Source organism: Xenopus laevis, chromosome 6S (assembly GCF_017654675.1).
Source record: "Xenopus laevis strain J_2021 chromosome 6S, Xenopus_laevis_v10.1, whole genome shotgun sequence".
In the NCBI taxonomy this organism is placed as follows: Eukaryota; Metazoa; Chordata; class Amphibia; order Anura; family Pipidae; genus Xenopus; species Xenopus laevis.
Genome location: NC_054382.1, coordinates 66,829,660 through 66,856,207, shown reverse-complemented (window position 1 = coordinate 66,856,207; position 26,548 = coordinate 66,829,660). Strand labels below are relative to the sequence as shown.

Below are 26,548 nucleotides of genomic sequence, written 5' to 3'. Positions count from 1 at the left end.
CTCACTGGTATCACCCGGCGCCGGTGCCGTTTTCTGCTGATAGGAGCAATGGCCCGGGGTTTCAGGTAAGTCAATACAATCACTTGGGGGTGCCTAACATTTGACATCCCCAAGTGCAGGATGCCTTTCCTTCTCCTTTAATAGATAATATGAGAACATAAAAAAGAGGAACTCCTGACATTTCACAAAATATGCAAAAACTGTGTGTGGGGAGTGGTGGGTGGGTTGTTTCTACCTGCTCAGAAGATCTGGAAGTTAACTGTTTCTTTTCCTGACATCACATCTCTCTTTTTTTCTCAACCCCCAGTCCAGCTTTACCCTGCCTTAACTCATTCCTTTTCACCTAATCACAGCTACATCTGATTCTGCCAGTCTGTATACATAAACCAGTGTAATTTGGCTGCTGGTCATTCCTGGGCTATCCTTGTGTATAACATTTCCCTTTAATGTGTGTGTATTCTCTTTGATACATATAACACAATCTAGACTGAATTAGAATTGTTATATGAGCCCAGAATTTAAAATGTTCAAACTTTTTTAAAATACCACTTCTGACCAAATTCGTATACTGAATTACTGCATCTACAGAGGTTTATAAGTATTGAAGTACCCCCCAATACGCTTTCCCCCAAAATACTTACATGCATAACAATAATAAAACATTCTCCTAGGATCTGTGCAGTAGGATTTGAGTTAACTGTGCTATCAAGCAATATCTTTGGGTTTTCACATTTTGCCCTATTCAGACATAATTCTGAGTACAATTACAGAATACACAAATCCAGGGAGAGGAATATGTTAAGATAGGTGAAGAGCAATAGGCAGTATTTGCACATATACTAGAAATGAGTCATTGACTAAGCCTATAAATGTCTATAAACCACTGCTTTTATATCCGGATATTATTAAATTATTATTATTATTATTAAGTTAAACTATTTATTAAATACTACTCTAAACAATATGCACTGAGTATAAGCTGAAGTTTGCTTGCAAAGGTTTTCCCCCATTCAACAAGCATCATCGTTCTAATTCTGCTATGCAGAGATTTTTAATATGCAAATCCTCAACATGTAGTTCAAGTAGTACAAGAGATCAGTATGGTGTGGGAGTAATACTGTTGGTCCTGAAAGCTTTATATAAAGCTGTGGTGATTTAAGCATTGGAAGCTGCTTACCCTGTGGTAAAAAGTCTTTTGAGGACACCAAGAATTACAGGGTGCTAGTTGTGAGAATCAAAGAAATAAATGTCCTCTAACTTGTGGTTCTCAACCTTAAATCTGTTATGAGAAGAAAAAATGTTTACTTATAAATATTTGTAAGGAGTGGGGAAAATGTCTCCATTGTACTTTTTGGTACAGCCACGGAGTGGCAATGTTGGGAAGGTGAATGCCCCAAGAAGTTAAGTGAGCAACTTCTTCTTTGACCGATGAGAAAAGGATAGCATATGATGCCAGGGAGTCTGAGGTAGGCCACCTCAGAAGGGTACCCAGGAAGGAGTGATTAGGTGAGATAGTGGTAGAATAGATTGGTTGGAACTCGCTATATGTGGTGAGAGTTAATAGCAGGGTAGAGAGGGATGAGCAGCAGAGGCCCCAAGTAGGAAGAGAAACTAGTGTCCCACTGTACTCCCCAAATTAGGGACCCAGAAGGATAGGGATTTTTATTTAAAATAAAAAACAATACAAAGCATAACAAAATCAAAGTATCACAATTACATTATATTACAATATGTACATTATTTACAAAGAATTTGACCAAGAGAAATCAAAGTTCAACCAATTTTTTTCATTCAAGCTTTTTTTCTGAATCTCATTGACTTTAAAAAAACACAATTTCCCTTAAGATTTTACTTATTGTTTGGTCTATTGATTGATTGTCTTTCCCAAAGGTTTTCATACATCGGATAGTCCACAGATGATATCGAATGACTGACAGTATAATAAATACAGTCTCTTGGTTATAGCGGTGCTTCCTATGAATAATCCCATAGGCTCTTTCTGCATAGTCATTAGCACATATATTATAAATACCCAACACCTTCAGTACACCCTCATATAAACTGTTTGACACCGAACAATCCACCAAAAAGTGCTCTTGACTCTCCTCCACCCCACAACCCCAGGGACACTCTTTTCTTACATGACTCAGATATTTCATGTTGCCCCGCACATACAACTTGCCCTGCAGTGTCAGCCAGGAGTTATCAAACAGTTTTGGGGGGAGTCTCACACTGTTTAAATACTTTAGTATGTCCTCCAGAGTTTTGCTGGTACAGTCTCTTATAGCCAGTGGGACAGTAAAGAAGGATGTTAGTACCCTGGCATAGATTTGCTTCCTTGGGGTTGATGTTATTTCTGCTGCCCCAATGCCCCACCTCTTTATCAGTTTAAGGGGGACCCAGAAGGATAGGGACTAGGGTATGTATGGCCTACTGTACTTGGGACAGAAGGTTTATTTCTGCTGAAAGACTGTGGTGAAGAAAAAAGCAGCCTCCCTGACAAAGAGAATTGGGGATGTAGGCAGGAGGCTGGGGCATAATGGTCTGGGGAAAACACTAACTGTAAGAGTGGTGAGGAGATTACTTTGATAAGATGCATTGATCAATTATACAGCTAATAAACCTGTTCTCAAGTTCATTAGAAGTGTGTTGTTGACCTCCAGTATTTGTTGTAGTGTGGTACAACAAAGAGACTGTGGGGGCACCATGTAACATACTAAACAGGGGCATTTTATACATAACAATTGTAGTAATGGTTTCAGGGGGATAGATTATATAAGATTATTTTATGTTGAGTTGTAAATTACTCCTCGCTCATGCATAGGTAATGAGAGGGAATTACCCAGAATGGAGATAAGAGTGGTAGGAAATCCAATGTTGTTGGTCATGCATTTGAGCACTGGGGGGACCAGGGGGATGGAAGGGGCCACACTCCAAGGTCTGCTTCTCTATAGTTGCAAATAAATCCTCCCATCCCAACCGCTCTCCAACCTATGGGCAGGGAGTGAGGGGGATGCAAAGGACAAGAGAGGGCAGCTGGGGGGCACAAGTGGGGGGGTGAGTTGAGGAGTTGGCAGCAGGGGCCCTGGTAGGATTTCCTGTGTGCTGGGCCCACTGTTTGTATTTTTAATGAATGTCCTTTGCAATATTTCCTTTTTGTATATGCAACTTCATGGGAAAACATTTCAATTATGTGCACTAATGATCCTTGAAATGCATTATATAAAAAGGAGATGCAGGTACTGTATCATTACGAACATAAAAATACATAGGTTTTTCTAAGTGTGTGCATCTTCAATACAAATGACCTTTTCTATAATTTTTTATTACATTTTTTAAATTTGGCTCAAAAAATTCAGTTCTACCCACAATATACTGATTCATTAATATTGATAATGACAGATGGTAAATGCTCTTTAATGGGTAAATGTTTCTTTGCCAATAGAGTGAACAATAACATACAATTTACATAAAGGTTAGCTCTTAACTAGAAAAAAATCCAAAATCCATACTTTTTAGAGATGTAGTGCCCCTGGACCCTAGGAATTAATAACACCCCAAATCTTAATGTTCAGTAAACTGTCACTGTATTATTTCCACTCTTTCTTTATTTTCTCTTTTATATGCCTCTTCAGATTTATTTAGTTGGTACCTGCAGAGATCTGCAGATCTTTTTCTTAAGTTTGCTATTTTACAATAGGATTAAAAAGCATTGCTGTATTTATGTATCCTGTCAATGAAGTAGCTAACAAATATTCAAATTTCATCTTGCCCCATTTGTCTCTCATAAAAATGTTCCTATCCCACTGTATTTTGACTTCACATAGTATATATTTAATTTGTAGGTATATTTCACTTAAAAGTACCAGAAGCTTCTCCAGTTGGATCGCCAATTGGAAGAATACGTGCAGTCGATCCTGATTTTGGAAGAAATGCAGAAATTGAATACAGCATTGTTCCGGGGGATGGAGGAAATCTGTTTGATATCAAAACTGATGATAACACACAAGAAGGCATTATTTTTCTTAGAAAGGTACGGTTTTCAAATGATAATTGGAATCAGCTTGTAGATTCTCAAAGATTCTGTTAAAATATATTTCTAAACATTAAGGTTGGCATTTTAAATGGATTCTGCCATGATTTTATGGTATCGTTTTATTACTAAATTACACTATGTACATTGCACGTAATTCATCCTACCATTTAAGACTTTATTCTTGAACCAACAAATGTATTTTATTTAATAATATTGTTGTAGGCAGCCAACTAAGGCCATCCTGCCCTCTACAATGGAACTGCTGCCAGACAGGCTATTGTTTCTCCTACTCAATGTTACTGAAGGAGCCACAATTGGGTTAGCTGGACTTGGATTTTTACTATTGAGTGCGGTTATCATAGCTACTACTAGATGAGGCATGGGGGCATTTTTAGCAATGCAGTTGTCAGGCAGCTGTTGTCTGGTTACCTTCCCATTGTTATGCTGAAGGGCTGCTGGTTGTGGAGGGAGGGATGAGATCACTCCAACCTGCAGTGTACCAGTAAAGAGTACATGGGAAACTGACATGTCTATCTTTCAGATTTCAAAATTAAATATATGAAAAACAGATTTCAATGCAGAATTCTGCTGGAGGAGTGGTATTAACTGATGCATTTTGTAAAAAAAAACTTGCTTCCCCGTTGCGGAATCCTTTTAATTTGTCACTTATATAAATAAATTAAAAAAACAGTTCAGTTAAATTTTATTGTATCCTTCAAAAAAAGATCATGTGTTTATGGTGAGGGATGGTACTTAATTACATAATTAATAATGCAGAGTTGTTTTTTTGTTTATTTGCTGTTAATTATTTCTTAACTCATGCTAATGCTTATTAGGCAAGACCTTTAAAAATTAATCCAGTAAACTGCGCAAACACATCTAAGGAATTTCCCAGGGAATCTTTCATTGGGACAGCAAAGAGTGTCAACTAATGATTGGCAAATCTGTCCTGTTAATCAAAAAAAATTGTGAAATGGTGAAAATGTGCAAACCACACAACTTTTTTTTACAATACATTGGAGGCAGGCATCGATTTGTGGCAAGGCCACAAAGGCCTGGGCCTAGCACGGCACAAGCTCAGGGGAGGTATGCCGCCAGACACTTCAATTTATGCAGAGCTGGATCACTAGGGACTATGCGCCCTGTCTCAGTGCTCTGGCTGTTGATGAAATGGATATGCATGTGCACAAGGGGAGGGGGTGATGGAGGAAGCAGGCCTCAGCACAAATCTGGCTCTGATTGGCGGCTATTGGCATTTTTACATAGTAAAACCTGACAAAAAATATTGCTATCACTATTGCTAACTACTTATTTATAAGTAGTTGAGTTCATAAATGATATTCTCTTAGGTAGAGCACAGAATATCGTTATATACTTAAACTGGGGTCATTTTCTCATCTTGGCTTGCTGGTGTACACAGTCCACAAACATGGTGAAAAGAGGAAATGGGACATCAAGGACTTGTTTGAATTTGGACCTGCATGTCATCTTCCACTAATGCAAGTTGACATTTCGCCGGCGACAAATTTTTGGCAAAACGAAACGGGTCAAATTCACCCATCCCTAGCTAGTGTTGGGCGAATAAATTCACCAGATGCGAAACTGTGGCAAAAATTTGTCCGGCTCATCAGAATAGTGACTTGCATAATAATTGTCGTTCCTCAAAATTATTCAGACGCCCATTAACTTCAATGCATATCACGAATTTTTCGCAGTTTCGTGGGAAATTCTCGTATTTTTCGGCAAACCAAAACTGGACAAATTCGCCCATCACTACAGGTATGGAATCAGTTATCCAGAACCCCGTTGTCAAGAAAGCTCCGAATTAAGGAAAGACTGTCTCCTATAAACACCATTATAATGAAACAATCCAATCCAATCCAATCCAGTACCTTGTACTTGATCCAAACTAAGTTATAATTAATCCTTATTGGAAGTAAAACCAGTCTATTCAGTTTATGTAATGTTTACATGATTTTCTAGTAGACTTAAGGTATGAAGATCTAAATGATGGAAAGATCACTTATCTGGAATACCCCAGGGCCCGAGCATTCTGGATAACAGGTCCTATACCTGTACTTGGTATTTGGAATAGCTTGCATCATGCCACGATCTTAGAAAACCTGGTTTGCTCTAGGAATGCTAGGTAAGTAAATGCGGTTGGGAGAAGGTTCATAACTGCTCTCTGCTAGGTTGCTTTGTGTATATATATATATATATATATATATATATATATATATATAATATATATATATATATATATATATAATATTATATAATATTATTATAATATATATTATAATATTATATATATATATATATATATATATATATTAGAGAAAATTCTAAAATATATTTATTTGTACAGTAAAATATGAAAGGGTCACATATGTAAAATATACCATGTAGACATATGTTATAATGAAATGTCATATTGTCATACACATATACAAACTATGTTACAATATAATGGACACTTGTTTACTGAAAAGCAGGATATTAAGTTAAAGCCTGGAGAAAAATTATCTGTGTCCCTGATTGGCAAGCACAAGTGGTTAGTGGGTAGATTAAATTTTCAATGTATTTTTATATAAATAACAGCTTTATTGACAGTAGCTTTTTCTCTGTAGTTGTCTCCCCGTTAGCATTTTCCCAGATGATTTAAAAATCCCATATGGAGCCCTGGGTTTTCTCTCACCAACAGAACAATTTGCAAATTAATTTATCTTATTAATTGCTTATGCCTCATAAACAGACTTTTTAAAATGCATTATTTAACCATGAGGGACTGTATTAATTATGCTTTACTTTTCATAACTAGGACAGAATCCTCAGATTTAATGTAAGTGGAATCACTAATTAATGATAAACATTCTTGTGCTGTATATACTGTACATTAAACGGCAAGCAATGCAAATGTATAGTGCAAATTGTTTCTTGCAGATATATCCAGCTGAGCTTTAATGAACATGACTGAAAACTCTAAAAATAATTGTTATAGAATAGTAGGATGTAACACGTAAATAATTGTTATAGAATAGAATAGTAGGATGTAACACGTATGTAGTCTTACAAATAACCACTAGAGGGCAGTGGTAGATTATAAAATCATTCTGTCGGAAACAAAAAAAAAAAATACAGAATCAAGAGCATTTATTAGACAGATTTGTGTACATAAGAATACATGAACAAGGTTTGGGAGACAAATAATTTTAGTCAGAAAATGCATAGAAGGCATCTTGGTGATAATTACAGTTAAAAAATTGCCAATTTTCACCCAATTGATTTGAAATATAAAAAACATTTAATTAAAACATTGAGAAGCATTTGCACATTATCCAAATATTTTTCATTTTTTTTCTAGCCACTTGACTTTGAGACCAAGAAAGCATATACATTTAAAGTAGAAGCTGCCAATGTTCATCTGGACCACCGTTTCAACTCTGTTGGGCCATTTAAAGATATTGCTACTGTGAAAATAAATGTTTTAGATGTTGACGAACCTCCTGTTTTCAGCAAACCTTCCTATACAATGGAAGTATATGAGGACACACCCACTGGCACAATTATAGGAGCTGTGACAGCACAAGACTTGGATATTGGAACCAGTCCAATTCGGTAAGTAACTGCATTAATGTACAAATTATATAATACAAAAACAGAATGAAATATGGTATAATTCAAAGCAAATTTTCAATGTGCATATGCAAATGTAACAGATGCATGGAAAAAAGAAAGCAGATAACCTAAAAACAGGCATGGCCTGTAAGAAGATTTGAGAATGTGTTCCATAGAATCCAAAGAGGAATATATTCTGTATCCTTAGTAGGAATTCCTGTAATGTAGAACTGGCTTGACATTTACTAAAAGAATGCTGGTGAGAGTATCATTGACTTTGTGTAGCAGCCCCATTGCCACTAAGCGAATAAACCTTTTATTTCAGTTAAAGAAAATGTACTTTACATTAGAGAAGATATACAGGTATGAGATCCTTTATCCGGAAGCTCTAAATTATAGAATGGTCATCAATCAAGGACTCGATTTTAATGAAATAATTCACATTTTTAAAATTGGTTTTCTTTTTCTCAAAAAAAAAATAAACATATAAAATAATACTAATAATAATAATACTAATAATAATACTAATAATAATAATATATAATAATAATAATAATAATAATGCAGTGCCTTGTACCTGATCCTAACATATAATTAATCCTTCTTGGAGGCAAACAATCTAATTGCAAAAAAAGGGGGGTTGTGGGTGCACTCCTTTAGGCTAAGTAAAATTGTGTTTAAGTATAATGGAAGTGCTAATGATTTGGCCAATTAATCAATGCACATTCCTTGGTCCCCTGTCTAAGTAATTCAGTATATATGCAAGTGCAATTATGATCATAAATTTTATAAGCCACCATACCACATCAAGGTAAACCCTATACGATGGTCCCTAACTTACCTCTGGTCATCATGGTATAAAAGGTCTTGTGCCTCTCTGCATATTAGCATTATTTGAAGTAAATGTATCCTGAACCTTGGTTTCAGTCTAAAGGCTAGATCCTCCCCTGCCACTAGTTTGCGGCTTTTAAGAGAGAGAGATTGCCCAAACCAACGCCCATTTTTCTTAAAAAAACATGAAATAATGAAAAAATAATAGTAAAGGCAAATTAAAGTTATATGTATAGGTGCACACTTGGAAAGTGTATATTTATGTGTGTGAGTATAAGTGTGAATATAGGTAAAATAATAGGTGTGAGCAAAAATAAGTAAAAAAGACAAGCTAAATAAAGGTGTATAATGAGTGGAAATAGGTGGAAAAGTGTTACCTTGTGGCAGGTGCAGCAGATATTGCAGTTAAAAACATAGGACCACCATTAGTTAAACAGGGTAGGTATGGGGGTTCTACAAACCACATGAAGCTCAGCCACAGCTTTAGGGACCACCGTGTAGGTTTACCTTGACAAATCAGTAGCACTTCCATTATAATTAAACATATTTTAACTTAGCCTTAGGAATGCACCCACCACCCCCCTTTTTATATTTGAAACAATCCAATTGGGTGTATTTAATGTTTAAATATTTTTTTGGTATGCTTTCTAGTAGTAAGCTATGGAGATTTATATTATGGAAAGACCCCTTATGCAAAAAATCCCATGTCCCAAGCATTCTTGATAACAGGTTCCATAACAGTATATGCAAATCATGAAGTATTGCATATTACATCTGCTGAAATATCAAATATTAATTCAGAGAACAACTGCAGAATGAGTGATATCTAACTGTATGATGGGGGATAGATGTATGCACAAGATGTACTGTATGGGTACCACAATTGTGGTATGGGGAGAAACAACCTTGAAATACATCCTTCCCTTTTTTCTTAAATAGTCGATAATCCATGGCATTTGTCCACATACAGTGGAGACTGCTTGTTTTGCTTTAATTTATATATAACTATGCCTCTATAATACCATATACCCTTGCTATGAATTATATGTGATATACAGTATGTACTGTATCTGTTACGGCTTATATATTATTATTTATTTGTGTAGGTGTTTTAAGTTTTTAAGAAATGCTTATTAGAACAGGAATTAACTCAGTCTTTATTTATATAGTAGGCTCTAACATATACTAAATTGATAGTTTTAAAAGCAAAAACCTATGTACTTAGGGGGATATTTAGTATGTCGTGTAAAATGAAATTCACTGAAAAAAAATGGTGTAAAAAGCTGTGTAAAATAAATAGCGCAGGTGAATAGCGAAGGTGTGTGTAATTTCACCCCATGCAAACGCCAGATTTGACACAGATATCACATAAGAAAAAAAGTGTAAACATTTTATGCCGTCTTTTACACAGTGAAATGTGCCAATGTGTGGTTAACCCACAGTTCTTTACATAGCATAATAAATATGCCTCTGAATGGTTTGTACCATTTTATTCCCTTTGTACCCCACATGTATGAAATGAAGCCCATGGCAATTTACCTTGATCTATAGTTAAATCATAACTACCCAAATGTTAAGCACTGCTAAAACGTCAGCAAAAAATTATGAAAACTTGCATTAAAAGAGTTGGCAGAGAATAAAAGAGTCCAGTAGATAAAATGTATTTTCTATACATTTGATTTCCATAAAAAGTTTTGAACATTTTTCAGAGAATTTACTTTGGTGCATGCTAGGAATGGTGATAAATGATTTATTTGTATGATGTATTTTTACCCAAAATGGGAATGGATTAGGTGATTTTCCAAATACTGTACATAGTGGCCCATTTACTGTATCAAAGGTCAAAATTTTGTGGTTTTAGAGGATTTTTAAACCCTGATTCTCTAAAATATCCAATGCCATGCAAGTTATTAAAAGACGTAAATATAAAAATTACAAATGGAAAAATTTAAAAAAAAAACCACAAAAACCTCTAAAACCTGTTAATATTTGAGTTCTTCAGACTAGTGATGAGCAAAGGTGTTCACTGTTTCCCCATGAAACCGACACCCATAGACTCCAATGGGTTAAAAAAAATTTGGGAGGCCAAAAAAAATTTGCACTGCTTCTCACATGAAAACAAATTGTCGCACATAGACTTCAATGCATTTTTGCTGAAGCGATATGGGTCAGATTCACCCATAACTATGACAACACTACAGACAAATACTAGTGCAATAAATCATCATCATCATTTATTTATATAGCGCTGTCAAGATACGCAGTGCTTTCTAAATCTTCTAAAAGTCCTATTTAATTAAAAATGGTCAATTGACTTCTACAGGATCCTGACAGCTTTTATCGGGTAAATTCTGGGTTTATGTTTTTTTACAGATAATAAGGGGCATATTTACTTAGCTCGAGTGAAGGATTAGAAGGAAAAATACTTTGAATTTCGAAGTATTTTTTGGCTACTTCGACCATCGATTTGGCTACTTTGACCTTCGACGACGACTTTGACTCGAACGATTCCAACTAAAAATCATTCGACTATTCGACCATTCGATAGTCGAAGTACTCTCTCTTTAAAAAAACTTTGACCACCTACTTTGCCACCTAAAACCTACTGAGCACCAATGTTAGCCTATGGGGGAAGGTCCCAATAGGCTTTCTAGGCAATTTGTGATAGAAGGAAAATCGTTCGATCGATGGATTAAAATCCTTTGATCATTCGATCAAATGAATTGCGGTAGTCGAAGTCGAAGGATTTAACTTCGATGGCCGAATATCAAGGGTTAATTAACCCTCGATATTCGACCCATAGTAAATGTGCCCCTAAATCTCTAATTTTCAGAGTTTTCAAGCAATCCACAAATTTTTAGAGATTAGTGAATGTGAATTTTAGTAAATAGGCCCATTTTTATGCATTCAAATTGGTGAAAACTGAAGAATTCTCAGCAGTTCAAATTTTATCATATGTATTGACATTCCTGACAATCAGAATTGTGTTTTTATTGAATTGCCATATTTCTCAAAGCCCTTTAGTACTTTTAAATGTACCCGTTTGTTAGAAATCAATAGACTGCTTTGAGAAGTCAAATTCAGCTCAAAATCCAAAACACAGGTTTTAAATGCATTACAAAAAATTGGAGTATATTATGGTTAAGCAATACCTACTGAATTATAAAGTGTCTTAAAACAATAAACCAACTCCCCTTTATTGTTGTATGTTTTTAAATATTAAAGATTTTAATTCAATTCCATGAGAATTACTAATGTGATTTTTTTTATGCTTTTTACTCCTTTAGATATTCTATTGATGCCCAGACTGATGCTGACAACAACTTTGTAGTAGATGCCAATGAGGGAACAGTGGCAACAAATGCATTGCTGGATAGAGAAAGTGCTGCACAATTTAACATATCTATTATTGCAAGTAAAGTTAGTAAGTATCTTTTCAACTATATAAAGGTGATGTGTTCTTTGGGGGTTCGTTTTTCAATAACCATGCACTTGGACCACTGTGATAGCCCTGTTAGCTTGTTGTCAAATACAGATCACCAGTGCAGAGAGAAACACTTACTATTATGTTCTTGGGAGCCTTTGCCTGCCAGCTTCATGTTTGGCAGGAAAGACTTGATTTTTACATTTCTGTTTCCAAGGATCATTTCAAAACATGCAAAGAGAAAACAAATTAACTACCAACATTTGTTAACTGTCTGGAGAAAGGACTTGGTATGGGCTATAGAATTGTATTATATAATAATATTTAAGATTGTCAGTTAAAAATGTAGTGTACCAACAAGCCTTATAATGTAATTTGACCGTATATCCATTTCACACCAGAGTTCACACCTCAACTTCAGCCACTTGATCCTAATTCATTTATAAATAGTCTGTGCCTTTTCTGCATAGCCCCCAATCTCTATATTACTATTATTCTTTATTAACACATTTGTGCAGCTCTAAAGGAAGTATACATCATTCAGATCTGATCCTGCCCAAAACTTAAGGTATCCCCATATGTATGTCTCTACACTGATTTTATTCCTTTTTGCTTGTCGATTGATCAATGTGAAGAATTATTTTTCTACATCAGAACCACTATAGCTTCATTGTATTCCATTTGAAAAGGAAAAATGAACTTGCTATAATTATCAACAATACCCCTTTTATTTTCCTTTCAAACCCCTTCTAAATAATTGCTTAAGGTGTTTTAAAGGTCACAAAGACAGTTCCTTTACAGACCTCTTTATCTATCTCAAGAGCAAAGGTCAGAGACATGAGTGGTAAACTGACAGAGCAGCACATATGCTTCTTTATAGACAATAGAAAAGATTAGTCTTATTGATTAGAAAAAATGTCCCTCTTGTCATTTGTGTCACTGAAGAATTTATAGGTTTACCTCAGTTAAAGTAAGAAATGTGTCAGTTCTTAAGGCAAAATGATAGTAAGGACATGATGATTAAAGCATTTAAAAAGGAGAATAAATGTAAATATTTTAAACCAAGGAAAGGATTCCGAGTGAAAAAAAACCCCATTGTCCAGATACAGTTAAACCTATTTTAAACTTGCATAAAAGAAAGACTGCAAGAGAAAAAGTGAAAAGTGTGCTATATTTGTTGAAAACAATTTAAAAAAGATTATTTCTGGTTTTATAGCAAATTCTATAAAAAAAAAAATTCCTTCAAAATTTCAGTTTGACCATGCAATGCACATTTTTGCATTTTCATTTTTTCTGCTTGCCCGTGCCAGTACAACCCTTATTTATTATTAATCATAGCTTGAATTCATGGTAATCGTTTTAAGAAAATGTTAAAGAGATACTTATCTTGCTTTTATTTTATTTCATCATTATTTTTTTCTCTCATATGGAATTATTTCTACAAACATAAGGGGGTGTAGAAGCACAAAAACCATGAATGAGCTTAAGATCTCTTACACGTTTCAATGAGTATCACAAATTGTCCTGTTAACACATGCAATTTTAACCCATAGCATCCCATTGTTTACTTAACAAATGAACAGAATAAATATATTGAATGGTTGCTTTGATTTAAAATATTAAGGGTATCAAGGGTTAAACCATGATAAGAGTTGTAGTTCATCAACACAAGGGTTGTATTCTTAAGCAGTATTGCTTTATACAATTTTTTATAGCTCGCCTGAATAAGCAACACCTTTTAAATGGAAAGATGTAAAAAAATCCACTAGTAAGTATCAAAGTTTACCTGTGTAAAGGTAGCCATAGACAAACCAATAATATCATATGAAACAAAGTCATACGATATTCAGTGGCTAATATCGGCAGAAGACTTGGACATTGGACAGCTCTTTCATCAGACTGGCTGGGAAATGTTGACCAATGGTCACAGGTAGATCATAATTGTTACGTCTATGTCCACCTTACTGGAGCAGGGCATTTTCAAACCAGATTTTGTTTGGCAATACATCTAGTCACCAGTATGTACTACCTTTTGTTATCTGATAGTTTAACATCATGAATCCATCATGAATCCAAAATTACAAATTAATCCCCACATGTAAGATAACAGCAAGATGCCTGGTATAGTTCCTGTAGGATGGATATTATTTTTAAATTCTCTTGCATTCGTAATAAGAGAAGTATGGGGCACAATGGAATGGTTTAAAAAGGGTTTAGAGGACAATAAAGGCAAGTAACATAAATTAAAAAAAAAAACCCATATAACAGCGTATTGCACAGTTGACATACATAATTATCCTAAAGATTTATCCTAAAGTTAGTCAAATAATATTTGTGTCAAAATATGCTATGTAATGAAAAGTGCTGAATTTATTGCATTCTTCTTGTGATGTAAATTTACAATGTAAATTTGCTCAATAAAAACTACTTTTAAAAGGATTCAAGATTATTTCAGCCTACCTTGCGCAATCATCCTCAATAATGCATTTTGTTTGCTTTCTTCCATTCATTTTAGTTAGTTAGAAATATATAACTATTCCTTGCATACTTGGTAATTATAAAATGAATTGGCAACTTATTTGCCCATGTATGGAGGCAACACTATGGCTTCTCCAACCAATAACTAATTGGTCCGATGTTAATTAGTAACTGTGCTTCACCAATTGGGTGAAGATGAAAACAGCCATGGATGGAATCCTCCCAGGGTCTGCATGGACTCCCATGTTACTCAGAATTGGCCTGAGGGTTCAAACAGTTTGATTAGCTTGGTTTGGCCCAGTGCTTGCTTAATCAAAGAGCCATTTATACAAACACATTTGCCAAATGTATGTCTATATGTATGATTTTATTTATAAACACTACTACACAGTAGGACAGTGCATTAATAGAACAAAAAAAAGAGTCAACTCAATAATAAAGTATACATGAATACAATATACATTTACAGTCCGGATAAAGTGTTAACGAGACAAGCAAAAGTAGGAGAAAAGCTCTATAGAGCTTACAGTCTTACAAAGTGGTGGGTAACTACATGACAGAAATATGAGGTCAATAAGTGCTGCAATTTAAATCATTAATGCAGGAGTCAGATTAAACAAATGCTCTAATATGTAATATTTCAGTTTCAGTTCTTAAAAAACCAAGGAGGAATTAAGGGATGGTATTCCACAGGTAAGGAATAGAAAAAATGAGAAATGTGTAAGGTAGGACACAGCACTGGAAGTGAGTGGTTTGATCAAGCAATCACTATTAGAGCAATTGTAGAGTTGACCATGTATGGAGAGACAAAAAATGTGAGGTGCAGGGGAATGAAGGACCGTGAACGTTATGAGAAGGATTGTATAAGTTATTCTTTGCTTAAAAATTATAAGGATTTCAGCAGTATACAATTATAAGAATTTCAGCAGACCTGTTATTTTTTTTTTTTTTAAACTGACAAGTTTTATTGAATAGCAAAGCAGCACCATCACAAGCGAGAGGGCATCCACAACATGTGGTATCCCACCCCCAATATTGGCAGAATAATACAAAAACAGTGGATGTGATAGAAGAATAGAATAGGAAGAGAAGGGACAAAAGCAAAAAGAGAGGGACGGGGGGAAAGGAAAAGTAAATTAAAAGAACATGTCACCTGGTAGAGCAGTAGGAATAGCTAAGAGAAAACTAAATAAATAAACATACATGGCGGTGGGGTACTGTGCAGCGTGCAATCAAATAGAACATGTACAAGCCAAATGAGACCTGTTATTTTTAAGATGAGAGGAGAAGCATTCTATCAGCAGAATTTAAGACAGACTGGGCCAGGAGGTAGGGAGGCTAGTTTTTACAAAGTTTCAGTAGTCTAGATAAGGGGTGCCCAAAAGATAGATCAGGATCTACCAGTAGACCTTTAGCTGAGGATCAGTAGTTCTCAAAACTCTGTCAACAAACAGTTTGTCTAAATCACCCTTCTGTTTTACTCTTTTCATTCAGATATTTATCATAATATCATAATAATATCATCATAATAATACATTAAAAATGTATACATTCTTAGATATAGCAATATAACTTTTCCCATAAATCAATATAACATTTAAGTAATACAAAATGCTAACAATGCTATTATGGATGTAGATCATAATGGGACAACATCACTAAAGGTAGACCTCGAATTAGTAAAGCATGGGCACTCCTGGTATAGTTGGTATAGCATAGCTTTTAAAACAAACTAATGGATTATAGACAATGCATAGGAAGATGTAACAGGTTATCATGGCATTGACATGGGCAGATGAAGAGAGTTAACAGTCACAGATCATGGACAGTTTTACACAGGAAGACACTATAGCATACATTCTCAAACCTGTTTTACAGATTGAAGCACAATACATTTAGATATTCAAAATTACCTGCCTTCATAATCCATTATAATGCTTCATACAGATGTATTTGTTTACCCAGAAAACAGGCAGTCTGAGTAAGGAATGAGGAAAACTTTGGTAGCATTTGCACTAAACATCCAAACTGAATTTGCCCAGTCTCTGCAGGATATTCCCAGTAAATTCAAGGAGATTGAAAAAATCTATATACTGTATAGGGTTATTACTGAAAAATGTCGATTCAGTTCTGTTATGTCCTGTCAAATACCATTACCATTAAAAATGTAAATCATATCATCATAGCACTATTTAATGATTCAATAGTGTGTGGAGCAAGATTTTATTATAAAATAGTAAAGCCTGTAGCTTCAATCTTCCTATGGACTTTTAGGCCCTACATACTGTATTGGTATGAGGACTCAAAGATAGTTGTTTTTGGGGATAGAATAGGAGGCACAAAATGCATGACTACCCCAACTACCCACAGTTGAGGTATAGGCACTACTGTTAATATTTCATTCAAAATACATTTAAACAGATTAATAATGTAGAAGACACCAATGAAGTAAAGGAGTTCTACCAAACATATTATTGTAAATTCTAAATAAAGAATTGGAGTGACATGAGAGGCTTCAATAGCATTGCTTAAAAGTTCTATGACTCCAGCTTGGTAATTAAAACATGTAACGCTCAAAAACACAGCATTTTCAACAAATTTTTATTGATCATTTTTAACGTTGATTCTCTGTGTGCTGACAATACATGCATTAATAATGCTATTGCTTGCTGTGTGCTAAACACCACAACAATTACAAACACTAAAGTCTACAACAAAGTACTCTGTTCTTAATGATTAGAGACCTGTGTTGCTCATTGTGTTTTGCTTCAAGGCATCAGTGATTGACAACAAATGCTATTTCATCACATTTGTTTGGAAAAGCAACCACTGCAGTTTTCTGTGAACTTTAGAACTTGTTTTACATTGAGTGCAATGCAACATTTAAGAAATGCATGACATAAATGTTACTTGACAAAAGAATGTATTCTTTCGAGAAAATACAGCTGGAAGGCAAATCAAAAGCAAGTCTTCTGACTAAATATTAATGCAATGTTTTGCCTTGGGATGAAGATATTATTGTACATATTACAAGTTTTACCATAGCTTTGTCAAGTGTTTTACAGACTTTCTTTTTATACATAAACTGTACTTGACATCCTTAGATTGAAATTATTTTAGAGAGAGTAAAATATTCATGCTACAGCAGATGGACTCAATTCTTAATTCAGAACTTTTTCATTGTGTGTTATCAACATAATAGTTTACCTTATTGAAAAGAATAAACATGTTTTCCATATAATATGTGGGTACAGATGGAGGGATGAACTTTGAAACTTGAACTCCGGCAAGAATTAGTTCTGTATCACTTGCGTTTTTATAGCCCTTTTCTGCTAATGCAAGAAATCTAGCACTGTCGCCACTACAAGGGAGAGCAGGAACACTATAAAATGGCATGCCTCCACTCAGGGTCAGGACAGACTGGGCTGCAATACCCCTCTCTAGGAACTTCTCTGATCCACAATCACACACAGGGATATGGTTGAAAGGTTTATTTGTAGAACACTAACTTTAATAACATGCAGGCATATGTTTCTCTTCACAGTCTGTCTTAGGTGGGTGCTGCTTATGGTCACACAAATGATCAGTAAGTGCTTCCAACAAATAATAATCCAGTGCATACTGACAACCTCCAGGATGAGTGTTCACAACAACACAGAGGTAGCATTGCCTGCCTTTGGTGCACAATCTCCTACAAATCTCACAGGGGCCTCAGGGGATCTCTCTATCCCTGAGCCTAACCACTTGAGTCCCTAAGCTGGCGGCCTTGTCACTGCAAGGTACTAACCCTCCTAGTCTCTGCATTGGAGCCTCTGGCTGCTCCTTAAATAACTCCTGAACCTGTCTTTTACTCCTAGAGAGACTATAACAGAACTGCCCTTACATCATCTATTCTGGAACCTTTCTGTAGCACCACTGTACTTTCTCCAGCAAGTGTGCAGCCCAAAGAGAATTAGCATATGGGACCTTACCCTTTTATAAATAGCCAGTGACTGAACTGCTAGCAGAATACTTTCACACAGGAAAAGGAAACAGCTTCCCTTCTATAATGGAGCCGACTATTTATGACCAGGGGACCAAAGGATCTAAAGGGTGGCAAAACCTTTACTTTCCTATAGAAGAAGGCAATACCTTCTGATTATAGTACTATCCCTTTGGGCCCAAATATGCTTAATCACCACTTGACAAAACAACATGGAATACATTGTATACCTTACACTTAGTTTGAGCTGAGTTTGATAAAAAAGAATAATCAAAGAAATTTCTTACAAGAAGGGAATAGAGGAAAAGTTTAGTGTCATTCAGACCATGGATAGTATTGGGTGTCACAGGATAAATGGTACAGGGCTCCATTTCCCTCTGCTATTAGTGCTTTACACCTTGCAACAGGTCACATGGTACAGAGCACAATTTTTATCTACCAAAGGTTGCAAGAGTTGCAAGTACTGTATGTAACTAAGGATACTTGATTTTGTGCCCCTTAACACTGCAGAACGTGCACCCATACAATTGATAAATCAGATCTACTGTTTGGGTTCACTGTAAAATGTAATCTGCTTCTGAATTTGGGTGAAACTTCCATACCATGTTTTTAATGGTGGGGGTGCAATTTTCTTATATCGGGTGACTGAGCTGTTACTGCAGGTAATTAGTCCATTGGGAGCTAGATATGGAATACTTGAAAGAATTCTGTGTTAGTTTACATATCTTAATGAGCCCTATAAAAATAACGTAACTACAGTATAACATGGATATTGTATTTACTGCATGATTTGGGGATATTCTTTACATGAAGTAAGATATCTATTTAACAAAAGTCCTGCACAATGTATTTGGAGGTATAATACTGTAAGTGAATATATATGACAATACCCTGTATCAGGAAACAGTCTACTAGTTAATGGATAAACTAAAAGTCTAATTAACCAGTTTTAACTAGAAAAAGATTGTAGGATTTAGTATAGTATACACAACTCATTAGTAGATTTGTAATGATAATAATAATGATGATGATGATGACATGCACCTTATAAAAGAGAAGGTCTTTTTTTCTATAGGCAATCCTCAATTGGCCAGCCTAGTGAAAATCATCATAAATGTTTTGGATATCAATGAATTTCCACCAGAAGTATATCTACCCTATGAAACAACAGTCTGTGAAAATGCCAAACCAGGACAGGTATTATTGATTACAATTTTCCTTTATACAATGCAACAAAAAATTGCAAAAGCAAGGTACATTATGGGGGTTATTTATTAAAACTCAATTTTTTTCTAGTCAAGTTTTTTTGTGAAAGAACTTTTAGAGAAAAATTTTCCAGATTTATTATGACCTGAAGCTGCTAAAAGTCTAAGGGGCAGATTTACAAAGCTCGAGTGAAGGATTCGAATTAAAAAAACTTCGAATTTCGAAGTGTTTTTTGGGTTACTTCGACCATCGAATGGGCTACTTCGACCTTCGACTACTACTTCGACTTCGAATCGAACGATTCGAACTAAAAGTCGTTCGACTATTCGACCATTCGATAGTCGAAGTACTGTCTCTTTAAGAAAAACTTCGACCCCCTACTTCGGCAGCTAAAAGCTACCGAAGTCAATGTTAGCCTATGGGGAAGGTCCCCATAGGCTTGCCTGTGATTTTTTGATCGAAGGATATTCCTTCGATCGTTGTATTAAAATCCTTCGAATCGTTCGATTCCAAGGATTTAATCGTTCGATCGAACGAATAATCCTTCGATTTGCGCTAAATCGTTCGACTTCGATATTCGAAGTCGAACGATTTTAGTTCCTGGTCGAATATCGAGGGTTAATTAACCCTCGATATTCGACCCTTCTTAAATCTGCCCCTAAATCTAAAAATACTCTAAAACCTGTCAAATTTATGTCAATGGCACCTTGTATCTAACCATTTGTAGATGTTTTTAACCTTCATGAATTTTGGGAGTTTTGGGCTGTGTGTGAAAACTCAAATAATTTGAGTTTATCGGTGTCAAATTTGTTGCGCAACAATTCTAAAAAGTTGAGGTTTTTTTTTTCCAACCTGACTTTTTCGACCTGTTTTCTTTATAAATAAGCTAAATTTGTGGATGGCGTTAGGTCGAGTTTGTTTTTATAAAAAAATTTAAAAAAAAGTGAAAAAGTTGTGTTTTGGTAAATGACCCCCTAAATGTCCAAAAAGCATTTAAACACATTTTTGTTTCCATTAAATGCTGTTTGTATTATGATATGCCTTTTATTATTTTGTTTATAAATTAGAATAATTAAAATAAATTGTACAGCAACTATAAAAATGATATTGGTAGAGCATATCATGTTTTAAATTCCTCTTTTCTTTTTGCTTAAACAATCTCTTTTTATGTTCCTTTACTACAAAGAATAAAAAAGGAATATAAATGGCAAATTAAACATTTTTGTATTTGCATAGAATGTGGCTTTACTAAACGGAATCCCTTGAAGCCTTGAGTCACTAGACTGGGAAGTGTTGTCACTACTAGGGAATGTGTTCATGTTTCTGTATGTACACACAGATGGACGAGACTTTATTGATACATCTCATTCACACAATGTAGGAAGAACAGTTTTTTTCCAGAATATTTTAGAAATATTTAAGTAGCACCTAACATGGAATAATTCAATGTTGACAGCGATAACAGTTCTTAATTAATAATAAGTGGGTTGCATCAATTTAAACTTAGTAACAAAAACACTGTATGAAAAGATTTATACTTATTTATTGGCATAGTTGACAGCTAGCTATATTTCGGTATCTGGTAATATAAAATGAAGGGGCATTTTTTTTTCTTTTTTTTCACTAATCATATTTTTTTCTCTAATTTTTTTTTATTTCTCTGAAATTCAAAAAATGTAAGATTTAAGTGTAAAAAATACAAAAATCTCTATTACAAAACTGCCCCAAATAAAAGCTGTTGAAGTCCCAGCTGCACTGATATTATTGGACCAGTTTCAATCAATTCAAGCTTTTAGAGGTTTTTGGATTTTTTTTCACTAGAAATTATCTGAAAAACTCAACTTTTTAGAGGTTTTAGTTGCTTTTGTATCTTTTTCATTCAGTATTTTTTTTCCGTTCATACTTTTTATCTTTTAATAAATTCCATAGCATTTATAGATTTAAAGGAATAGATTTTAATCATAGCTTCATAAACCTTACCTTCACAAAAATGTGACCTTTAGTAAATATGCCTGTGGACAGATACTGATAAATGCTCATTTGAATGGAGGTGGAGTTGTTTAAGTTGATGTATAAAACTAGTTGGTGGTGCTTACTATAATATAGAAGATTACACAGCATTTTACAACTTTTTGTAAAAAGTGTTGTATGTGTACTATGTTATCAATCCACAGATTCCTGCGACAGCTTCAATATATGTTAACATAATTATGTGTCCATATGACAGTTATTGCACGTTTATAAACATTATTGAATAGTAGTGGCAATGCTGCATTTTTGCTCTTTATGGTAATGGGCTGTGACAGGGTTATCCCTCCCTCCACTGTAGCCAATGACTGTTGGTGACAGTGCTTAGAGATTTCCATAAATGCTGTAACCAGTGTCAAGATGAGGGATGAGAATGTTTGTTAATTATATACAGTAATGAAAATACATAATATAGGTTATCTCAATAGATTTGAAATGCACTGAATCAGAACCTACATAACTATGTTTCTGTTAATTATTAAGTATTAAAAACTTAGCCATTCTTTAGTGTCCCAGCACATAAACTTTCATTTTTCCTTTTGTATTGTTATTATTTACAAAGGTTGTAATATAACACAAATTGTATAATCAGTTCTCTTTTTTTACTATAACTGATAATACTATATATGTACTATGTGATAAATTAACCCATTACAGTTGGACCTTATTATTATTATTATTATTCTATGACGATTACTGCAGAGTCTATGTGCTACAAAGCTTGATGGAAATTCCCCCCAAAGTATGTCATACCTAACAAGAAAAAGGGTTGAGACTTTTCAAATATATAATAATATATAAATATTATCATATTTTTCATATATTGTTTACAATGGTTGTGATGATGACAGTATGCACTGAATAGTTTCTTTTGATGAGTATATAAAATACAAATATCACATCAGAGTACTTGAATCAGAATCCTAAACAATTATGTTGATCCTGAACAATTAGGCTGATTTGAAACAATATCATGAGTAATAGCCAACATGGTTCTATAAGTGCCAGAGGTCGCCATTTAAAAATGCTAACCTTTTATGACACAAAGAGCAAGCTTTTAATATAAACCCATATAAATAACTACTGTAAATAATATGCTACTTTTTGTGAACTACTTGTTAGGACAACTTTTCTTTAAGCTATGTATAAATGATGAAAAAGAAATGATTGAGGTCATTGTCTCTATAAGAGGCGTTAACCAGCATGAAGCTAAATAAAACATAAATGAATGGTTGAAAGTCTCTTTCAAAGTTAACAGGATAGAAAGAGCGACAAAACCAATATGGAGCAGGCACTCAATAAGGCAATCATAGGCCTATGATTAAGTGTTTGTGACACGAAACGCGTCAGGCTGTGGACACAATAAACCTTTTTCACTTTTGAACATTTGCCTGGTGGAAGTTTGCCTTATTGAGTGCCTGCTCCATATTGGTTTTGTTGGTTTGTCTGCCCCCCCGTGCTGAGGGCTCAGGGTGGTGCACCTGGGCCACTTCCCCTGAGTGGTGAGTAACCTTCATACTTCTTGGAGACCCTAACACCATAGTTATTCTCAGGATAGAAAGAGCACCGTTTATGGCAAAGGAACACATAATCCAATTCATTTCCATTGGAAAATTGGCTTGCATTCTTATCCTAAATAACTTGCGCTCCATCTGAATGTATCTTGCACAATACATTAATCTATATATAAATACTCTCAAAAAATTAATCATTATGCAACATATGCATGTCATTGGGTTTAACATGGTGCATTTAACAAGCATATTTCTCAGCTTTTGCTTGTTACCTGTTTAGTGAAAGCCAAAAGGATTGCATCATTAAAGTAACAGTTCAGTATAAAAATAAAAACGGGGTAAATACTGTACATAGTATGTGCAAAATAAAAAATGTTTCTAATGTAGTTAGTCAAAAATGACGCCCTGCGACAAATCTCCTTTTCTTCGGACAACTAATCTCCCCGAAATTCCTTCCCGCTGGCAAGAATGTGAATCGCCAGTGGGATGGCTCTCGGATCGATTCGGTTTTCCGAGGTCACCCGAAGTTTCCTCATGAGGCAATCTCCCCAGAAGCGCCACATCTGCCACCAGCCTAAACAGGAAAAGTGAAGCTACTCCACATTTGATCCTGTCCTGATGTAGATAATTAGATTAACAGTGCAGAGATGATTCCTATGCACAATGGGCTTTTGCTTACAAAACAGTCACAATATGAATTGGCCAAGAAGTTCTTCTCACCCCTCATTTTGCATTATTTTAAGCATGAATTCTATTAAACATATCAGAATCATACTGTTATTTCACCAACGTTTCCCCAACACTATTTTTTAAACTCCAGTGGGTTTATGTATTAGTGTGTTTTCACATTCATTTAGATTTATTGTCCTGTATTTTAATTAGTTGATCACATCCCTTCTGCACAACAGATTTGTAGATGGGGAATGTAAAATAATACACCTTAATTTCAGATAAGGTCAAACCTTTGATCTTGTAAATTATCTAGTTTGTTACGTGCTATAAGGTTTATTCAGAGTAACTCAGCTGAATTGAAACATAAATTAACAATATACACAAGGAATGTGAAAAGATTCATTAACAACTTGGCAAAACTCATTATTCAATGCAGACACAGAATTTAATAGAACAAATCCATTTCCAGAGAACCTGATACTGTTTGGTTTATTTACAATGTTATATAAAATGCCAAAGTAATTTAACCCATAAAAACTCAAAGAGAAAGACTTTTCAGATTTCATTCTGTGTAACTTCTGTAACCTTTATCCATTGTCTGTAGTAAAAGCTTCCTATATTTAAAGATAAATCGTTTTCTTCTTTTGAAGAAGCTGCACTTTTATTTATGTGTGGGGAAAAAATAAAAAATAAATCTTTGAATGTGTTCATCTGCTTTTAGATCATCCAAATTATTGGTGCCGTTGACAGAGATATGTCACCAGCAGGACAGATTTTTTCCTTCAGACAGCCATCTGATGCTTTAGCAAACCCCAATTTTACCATCCATGACTACAAAAGTAAGTTTTCTGATAATATTGATTTTTATGTGCAACAACCCAATGTAGTGGCATTTCATATGACAGACAGCTACAGTATCGTCCATATTCATGTTACACATTTGTATTTTTAACATTCTATTTATAATCTGGAGTAAAGTTCTATCACAATAAATAAGTCCAAATATCTGTTATCTGATTTGTTTTATATTTAATTATAAAATTTGGCATGGGGTGAGACATATTTTCAGTTTCCCAGGTGCCTTCAGGTCATGTGACTTGTGCTCTGATAAACTTCAGTCACTCTTTACTGCTTCACTGCCAGTTGGAGTAATATCATCCCCTCCCTTCCCTCCCCAGCAGCCTATTAACAGAGCAGAGGGTAGCTAACCAAATAGCAGGTACGTGACACCAATTAGGCGAACTGAGCTGTTTGCCTCAGGAGGCAGCACCAGAGAGTATTCCAGGGGTGGCATAAAGCCGCTCCTGCACCTTTAAGAGACAAATTTCTGGTTTTTAAACCAGAAATTTGGCTGTACTATTGCGACAGAGCGCAATTGCAGTCTCCGCAATAGTGTTCCTGCCTCCCCTCCTGACAGGTAAGTCGGCAAGGGGGGGGGCGGCATTGCAGGAGCCGCCTCATCAGAAATGGCGCTGCTTGACACCACTGCTGAAGGATCTGTTGCATTGCCAGCCCCAACTTGTGGTAGACATGTCAATAGTACCCAAGCAGCATGGGTGCTATTCTCATGTCTACCACTAGGTGGGGCTAGGTCATGTAAATACAATTGGAAATGGACAAACACTGGCCAGAATCAGCAACAATTCACTGAGATTGCTGCCTCCACACCAATATTACAGCTAAAAAATTAGTACAGCAAATTATTTGCAATGTAAACAGTGCCATTTAAAATTAAAAAGTAAACCATAAAAATCTTAACAGAATCCACCCACCACTCCCTGACTTGAATGTCTACATGATGTGCAAGTTAGGTGTTTGATGAGAATGCCTTCATGCCTCCTCCATCCCTTCCCTCATGAATACACCACTGCTCAATTGTTGCATCAGATGCAAGTTCTATCAACCACTCAATTCTAACCTGTGCTTGTCAGTACTCATGACTGGGCAGGGTACAAAGGGAAAAAATCTTGCCAGCTTGGCTGGTTACCCATAGCAAACGATATGCTAAGTGCTGATTGGTTACTAGAACAGTAGCAAACATCACACCTTTTACTATACTACCACAATAATAAATTATTTTACAACCATTTATACAAATTCTCACGAGATTTCACTTAAAATCATTTGTTGCCAAAAAAATCTTTGTACACACAAATTTCAAATGTTTTTATGTTTTTTATACCATGCCAGAAACTGAATTATTGCATGTGTATTATCACACTGCAGGAGGGATATGGAATATTTTAAAGGGTCTGTGGTAGGGTTGCCCCCTTTTGGTCCAATTGAATCTGGGCAGGGGGCGGGGCCATGATGCAATGGGGATGGGGTTGTATAATGCAGGGGTTGTGATGTCATGGGCAGGACTATGACATGGCAATCAATGATTGGCCAATTGCCACTGCAATAATATGGAATACTGCCCAGTTTTCCCAATTTAGAAAACCGGGCAAGCAGTTTTGACGCATGCAGCCCTTCAAAACAGGACCTTAAGCCCTTATGTCATCACCTGTGTCTCGTGCTTCCTTCCCGTCATTGTTTATTTGGGCACTTTTGCTGGGTTTATTGACTTTGAGTGTAAGCTGAAAAGTCAATCTCCACACTAAAAGATTGAAGAACATCTTGGATCCTGTGTGAATGTTAATTCTAGTTAGACTGTTAGGAAGATCTCTTTGAGCAGGGCACAGAGCAGGAAAGGATATATGTCCATGTAAGGAACTCCCAGAGGGACTCTGGGTGCTGCCTTTCACTGCAAGGAGCAG

At 35.3% G+C, this 26,548-nt stretch overlaps 1 protein-coding gene across 3 annotated transcripts in view; it reads left to right on the top strand.

Annotated features, from left to right (window-relative positions):
* The window catches only part of cdh12.S (cadherin 12, type 2 (N-cadherin 2) S homeolog), a 435,062-nt gene that overhangs the window by 403,532 nt on the left and 4,982 nt on the right, over window positions 1-26,548 (top strand). For all 3 annotated transcript variants that reach the window (XM_041567647.1, XM_018241720.2, XM_041567646.1), the window contains 5 exons: window positions 3,846-4,033; window positions 7,401-7,654; window positions 11,773-11,909; window positions 19,445-19,566; window positions 24,511-24,628. In XM_041567647.1, coding sequence (XP_041423581.1) covers window positions 3,846-4,033; window positions 7,401-7,654; window positions 11,773-11,909; window positions 19,445-19,566; window positions 24,511-24,628 — 819 coding nt within the window. The remainder of the gene's footprint in view (window positions 1-3,845; window positions 4,034-7,400; window positions 7,655-11,772; window positions 11,910-19,444; window positions 19,567-24,510; window positions 24,629-26,548) is intronic.